The 7,260-nt window shown below is 37.6% G+C and overlaps 1 protein-coding gene across 1 annotated transcript in view; it reads left to right on the top strand.

The window, feature by feature from the left end:
• Nucleotides 1-6,580, top strand: part of LOC107751216 (cell division control protein 42 homolog) — a 20,087-nt gene extending 13,507 nt beyond the window's left edge. The window contains exons 3-4 of the mRNA XM_016566883.1: nt 1,530-1,727; nt 5,218-6,580. Coding sequence (XP_016422369.1) covers nt 1,530-1,727; nt 5,218-5,307 — 288 coding nt within the window. The 3' untranslated portion in view covers nt 5,308-6,580. The remainder of the gene's footprint in view (nt 1-1,529; nt 1,728-5,217) is intronic.
• The last annotated feature ends 680 nt before the right edge of the window (nt 6,581-7,260 follow it).

Here is a 7,260-nt window from a genome sequence, read left to right as displayed (position 1 = left end):
TACGTTTTCGTCAGTTATTTTACCTACGGATCGATGCATTTCTTACAGATTTCTGCTAATTCGAAATCGGATACAGATGAAGTAGCACTGTAAGATTACATTTGTTTGAATGCATTATTGAGAGAGCGATTGCGTGAGAAAAAGTTTTGTAGTACTTGTTTAAATCATGCTTTCAGCTGAAAATATTCAGTATCTAGAAGGAACAAACTAATTCCTTGAGAACTATAACTTCCCGCTCATGTCCATTGCCGTCATCATAGCTTCACATTCTTTCTGATTTGAGTGATCCTTCTCTATCAAGCTAGCTAAATATGTTTAACATGTGAATTCTTGCTAAATATGCAGTTATATTACGGGCTGTTGGCATGAATTGTACTCGGTGCAATGCGGTGGTGGAGCGCTCTTGGAGCGAGTGAAAACCATGCTCCGACTTTTAAAAAATCCGCTCCTCGCTCCAGTCAAAATCACACCGCTCCGCTCACATACTCTGATTGTGAGTAACTGTTGCTGTCGTAACAGATCTATTTCAGAACCAGCCGCTATCAAAATAATCTGGCTGCGGGCGCGGGCCAGATATTATTGCCGGCGGGACAGTTTTGGCCCGCAGGCCGCCTGTTGCCGACCACTGTTCTAGAGGGATCCAGGGACATACAAAAGTTTAATGCATTAATCTGGTGCATTTTCAGAGTTCAAACTTTTCAGTGTCCAAATTGAACAGAAAAGTCTTTGCATTGGACTTTAAAATGGACTTGAACCTCTTTTTAGTTGTGGTAGTGTCTCAGTCTACATTACATTCACATTGGTGTTTTAGAAAGTCAAACAATTAGAATATAATAATAAATTTACTTAGTAGTAGTAATAGAAGTACTAGTGGTAGTAATAATACTGTCTCTATTACTATTGTAATGCAACTTCACTGTAAAATAAATGTACAAAAAACATTATTTATAGTAAATATTACTTTAAGCAAAATCACAATATAAGAGTTGAGCTGTTATTTTGGTGGAATCCTGCAGTTCCAGCGAAGACGGGTTTACAGATGTCTCATTACAAATCTAGTGGAATACTATCCATGAAAATGTTGGAAATTATGTGAATGTGAAAATAATGTGTAACTGTTGCCTGTAGCATTTCCAAATGATCACAAGCTAATCAGTTGAGCAAAGTGTTCACTTCACTTTGGTACATGCAGCGCAACAGATTATATTCATATTTAATTAAATCGCAGCATTTTGTTCGATTATAGTTCGTTTGACATGCTTTTCCAAAGCAATGGTGCAAAACACAATGTCAAAGGCATTTTATGTTATTATGAGAAGTGTAAATATGTTCCAGTTCATTATGAAACTGTAGTGGTACCGATTAGTCTGGAGGCCACTAGAGTATGAGTAATTAATGAGAAACACTGGCTGCAGTTTTGTTGCTGAGTATTTAGTCTGATCATATTGGTCGTTTACTACTTTAGTTTCTACCTATTACACAATTTAATTGGAAAAAATTGGTCTTATCCTTTGGCCTTTGCCCTACAGTGGGTACCTGAGATCACCCACCACTGTCCAAAGACCCCCTTCCTGCTGGTGGGGACGCAGATTGATCTGAGAGATGATCCTTCAACCATTGAGAAGCTTGCCAAGAACAAACAGAAACCCATCACTCCGGAGACAGCAGAGAAGCTGGCCCGCGATCTGAAGGCTGTCAAATATGTGGAGTGCTCCGCTTTGACGCAGGTGAGTGAGGTCTTACACACGGCGCACAATTGTAATCATATGTTCATGAACGTATATCATCTACATTACCAACAGAAACTGCCTCTTTAGTTGGGTCATTTAACATGCTAAAATATTCTCAGTGAGATTGTGTGTTCTCTTAGATTTCAACATCTAAAAATGGTTTTAAATCATTCTCAGTGGTTAGAAGAAGTGTCCTGATGATACAGTGTTAAGATTTGACATTTGATTTTTGAGACAAAATCTTCCAGGTGTGTTTTGTTTTTATTTATTTTACTAAATGTACGATTTACCTTTACAAGAAAGTGGAAGCTTTATAGCATTTGGTCAGAGGCTCAGAGACATTGGTGACTTGTCTGTATGTTTGTTTTTGAAAAATTGAGGATTAAGAGTTTGATCTGTCATTGACCAGCTGTTCTCTGCCTATTGATGCTTGCATATTAGAATATAATTCAATATGCGACTGCATAGGGGATTTATATCTAATGGGGTTATTGGGATGATAAAGACAACATAAAATAACACCTAGAAAGTGGGCGTATTGATTAGTATTAATCTGCACCCACGTAAAGTATCATGCTTTGAGTCTTTCACAGTAAGACCAAGAATATATATTACAGTAGCTATTATGGTTTCATTATTTCTTTATGTCTGGCACTTTTGTTTTGCTTTTTAGGAAATAAATATACAAATTTATCTGACAACTGTTTTTGGATCTCTGTAGTTGACAGAGGACTGTGGTTTGAGTTTAGGTAATGGAGATGGCATCCTAAATTATAATTTTTTTTTTTTAGTCTGCCACACCAATGTATCCATTTTCATAATTTGTTAGTGTCATCTGTAGGCCTGCATGGCATCTGCACCTGTAGAATTACTACTTACTGCTGTATCTTTCTGTGCGACAAGCTCTTCTTCAAGCAGCTTCTCTTCCTCACTAGCTGCTGTACTCTGTTGAAATGTGCTAGTTCCTCTCTTTATATCTCACCTCTTCTCTCTCTGTCATGTTTTCTGTAACTGCTAACATTGGTGCTTTATTCTGTTTCCCTTCCCTTCTGTGTTCATAGCGAGGTCTGAAGAATGTATTTGATGAAGCTATCCTAGCTGCCCTCGAACCTCCTGAAACGCAGCGAAAACGGAAGTGCTGTATATTTTAAACCTCTCTCTTTCTAACGTCCCACTCTTCCCCAGATGTTTGCTGCTTCCTTTAGTTACCTCTTGCTCCACAGAAATGACAAGTTTCCCAATCTCTTAAGTGACGTCATATGTATCTTCTTTCACCAATACTAAAAAGATTTGCTTTTGCTATTTTCTTTCTTTCTCTTTCTTTCTTTTTTGTTGTTGGAGACTGCTAACATTAGTCCCAGCTCCTGGGAGTGACATTTGTCTCCTTTCTACAGATTTCTTTTATTGCTGTTATTATTTGCACTTTGAGTTTGAAAATAAAATGTGGAAGTTAACAATGAAGGGTTGCATATATATAGTTTTTTTGCTTTAAGTACTGATGTTGCTTTAGACATTAAAGTTCATAGTCTTTTTCATTGTTTAAGAGCAGACAAAGATAAGAGTTCAGTACTTTGCTGCTCAGTTTATTTGCATTTCTAAGAATCATTATTCCTTATGTCAGTGTATTTATTTTGTACTGCAACAATTGTATCATATAAAGTTAATTCTAAACTTATTAACGTATGGCTACAGTTTGCAGTTTGGTGCCATTCTTATCCATACGACGTCTTGAGAGTTTAAATGGCTTAATATAATCCTGTGAAATGATTTGTGCCATTAATAAAAGACAGCTGCAATTGCTATTACTTAATGCGTCTCTCTCGTCAATTATGCATTAATGCTGTTTAAACCGTAAATGTGTTTTTAAACCAGAGTTGGGTTTTTTAAATGGCCTGGCCCCAGGTCAACTTTGATGCCAACACTAACACAACACTATTCTACATTACCCACAGTGTCTTTTTGCACAAAGCGCAATCCACATCTACCTTCCACCAGTTGTTTGTGAATAAATCCTTTTCACTATGGCTCACACAGTGGGTCTTTGTACTCATTTGAGACATGCTAACAGTGCTGGACTGGACAATAACTTCTCAGACTACTCTTCTGAGGACGATTTTCTCAAACAATGTCATTCTTATTGTTTCCAAGCACCAAGCAGTTCCTCCTCGCCCCTAATCTGTGTGTGTGTGTGTGTGTGTGTGTGCAGAAAAGTGTATTGTACATGTTCTCCCTTGCTTTAGCTGTCGCCTGACGTGTTTTGTTAACAAACAAAAATAATCTCAAAGTCTCATGAAAATGTCATTCTTGCTCATTTCACCCAGCTGAGGGCAGTCTTGTAGAACTTCCACACTGCAGGTCGCATTCTCCCGCAGATCATTTGTCTCGGTGTGTTTTGTTATTTCACCCAGAGGCTTGAGTTTCTGTTTGACCAGCCCTTCACCTCACCAACCCTTCGGTCTCTGAGCCTGTGTTTGCTTGCACTTCCACTTTCTTGTTTGACACCTTGTTTTATGTCAGAATGACTACACGGCATGACTGATTCAGTTGGCTGGGTTTGACCCAAATAGTTGCAGAGGAAGTATAGAGGTGTTTAAATTTAATGAAATTGGCCAATCATCTGAAATCTTTATTTTTAGGTCTTTAGCGGGGCCACATGGAATCTGTGACCACAGAACTTTAGCAGAATTGGTCATTAATAAATTGTGAAATCCCACATGGATAGTTCACCCAAAAATGAAAATTGTCATCATTTGCTCACCATGATGTCATTCCAAACCTGTATGATTTTCATTTTTCTTCACAACACAGAAGATATTTTGAAGAGTGTTGGTAACCAAACAGTTTAATGTCCCATTTACTTCCATTATATGGACATGAAATAAAATGGAAGTCAATGGAATGGAACTGAAACTGGTTACCAGTATTTTTCAAAAATATCTTCAAAGGTTTCCAGGTATCTTCTAGTTTTTTGGTGGGATATCCTTTTAAGCAGTTTGGCTGATTTTATTATGCTTTCAGATACCAATAAGAGTGCAAACTCTTATGCACCATTTGAAAAGATATTTTGCCATTTTTAAATCCATTTAGCAGATTTTCTTTCAAAATAAACAGAAAATGTAGATGAAAATAAATGAAAATTAAATTCACAAATTGTGTGTGGGCCTAGTTATGAGGACACTTCCTAATTGATTATTTTGCTTTTTTTGGCTTATTCCCATTTGGCGTTCTTAGTTGCTTGGTTCCACTGTAAATATTACTTTGTGTTAAAAGCATTTCCTACACATTTAAATTTAGTTTATGCTTCTTATCCATTATTTCTACAATGCTGTTCTTATATTTTGCATTTTCAAATGTCCAGAGTCATCCAATCATGTTGCGTCAGTGGCAGAAATTATTTTATTCCCAACCCACCCATTGATTTTCTTTTCTTTGTCTGTGTGTTGACCCGTGTTGAGTGTCCATCCTCTCCCTTGCTTTGTGTTCACAGAAAGGCCTAAAGAACGTATTTGATGAGGCGATTTTGGCAGCCCTGGAGCCCCCAGAGCCCAAGAAGAAGCGTAAATGTGTGCTGCTATGAGCGCCCTCTTTCCCATCTCTCCCCCTCCCTTCTTTGCTCTGCTAAGGCTGGTCCACAGCTTTACACTCTAAAAAGCAATGTGTAAAAGAAGTGAGTTTCAAAATTTGCTCTGCAATAAAGATATAAAGAGTACCCACCATACACATGCACATATACACACAACAAACACACACAACCCACATGCCCATTAATATAAAAACCTTTAGGCTTTAAAGGGCCTTTTCTAGTTTTGATTCCAGGGGTCTTCTGTACTTCATGGTGAGATTTATTAGAGATGCTGCCTTGGTTTGCCGGCCGTATTTTGACATTTAAGTGGGTTAATGTAAGGCATACAGTAATAATGCTGCGCGGGCACTCTGTCGCTAAAGTCTTAAGTAGGTTCAGGTTGTATTTCTTACCATCGTGCTGTGCAAACATTGTACGGTGTTCAAAATGGCAACCGAATCACTCTGACCTGATCCAAAACGTCACTAGCCCAAGAAATAAAATTATTAGCATATTTGGAGATGTGTTCGCGAGTCTGCCGTAATCCCTCTCCCACCCTCGAGCAACATCACCTGAAGTGCTTAGAAATAGCTCCTTATTCTTTGCCAATATTCCCATTTAATAGGCATTCAAGATGGTAGTCCTGTAAATGGTTCAGTTGTTTTCAGTGTATAATTTTGACTTCTCATGAAAACAATTGGTCTATCTCAAGCAGGGAACTTTAACAGTGTTAGCAGAACAAGTGGCGTGTTCTAATGCGTTGCTAGGGACCATTGAAGCGTTTTCCCAGAACTTGTGATGCATGTAGGTAAGCCTCCAGGTTCCTTTGGATAGGTTAACATTAATAATAATAATGTAAGCTGACAAAAGTTGTTGTAGGCTCCAGTTGTTTTTATTTTACCAAATGTTTTTTTTTTCTTTGTGATTATTGCTTTTTTTTTTTTATCTTAATTTTGTTTTCCTCAAAGGTTCATTTCACTCCTCTTTTGTGTAGGGGCTGGATCCCAGCAATTCTTTGATCCGCTTGTGTTTTTTAAGGAAGAAAGCAACCATTGAATGTTTATGTGTCAGTGCAAGATATCCGCTCTCAGAACTATGAACCAAGTTTAATAGTTTAACACAGGCGGATCAGAGTTCGTTAGATTTCCAGTCTTTTTTCCCCCTCCCTAGTTATTTGTTTGTTTTGATTTTGTTTTGGTGTAAACCAAATGCTCTGTATGAAGTCTCTCCTTTGTACTGTATATGCATTCTTTTGAGAAAAAAATATTAAACTTATACCTTAATTGCCTTTATCATGTTCCAGTCCCTTTCTTAAGGTGCTGCATGCATTGTAAAATGAACACTGCACTGAAGTGTTACCTAAGAAAACATATCTCTCCTAAAATGCCTGTGTATTTTTTTTAATTAATAGGCAAATTTCTTCATGAATTTTCCTTTTCCCCCAGTTTTTGGGCTCAGGACTATAGTTGGTCAGAGTGATCTTTTCTGCCAGCAGGGTATGCTGTATGACCATATAGGTAAAGGACAGCCTCTTTATCAGTTATCTGTAGCGGTGAAGGTTTAGTGAGTATTTTTCAGTCTCTGTATTTGAAAATGCATGCACACAGGAATAGGGCATTAGCCATTTTTTTCCCACACTACGAGTGGAATGCATAATTAGTAATTTATCAGATGCTTTTCTCCAAAGCAACTTTCAAATGTAAATGCATAATTTATGTCAATTGAAATTTGCCTCATCAGCCGCATTATAGCAGGAAGGAAGTATTTTGAACTAGTGCTGGGCGGTATGACCAAAAATTTATATCACGGTATTTTTCAAAATTATACCGGTTTCACGGTACATGACGGTATTTTTTTTTCATGCATGACTGGGTGTTAACCATATTTTCTACTGATTGAGAGAGGAAATACTGCAGTATATTGACTTAGAATGCCCTATTTTACTGTCACGATGAGTGAATATTGTCA

This window comes from Sinocyclocheilus rhinocerous, unplaced genomic scaffold (genome assembly GCF_001515625.1).
Source record: "Sinocyclocheilus rhinocerous isolate Xijiao unplaced genomic scaffold, SAMN03320098_v1.1 scaffold362, whole genome shotgun sequence".
Classification (NCBI taxonomy): Eukaryota; Metazoa; Chordata; class Actinopteri; order Cypriniformes; family Cyprinidae; genus Sinocyclocheilus; species Sinocyclocheilus rhinocerous.
Note: the sequence above shows the minus strand (reverse complement) of the source record. Positions and strands in the feature narration are given on the sequence as shown.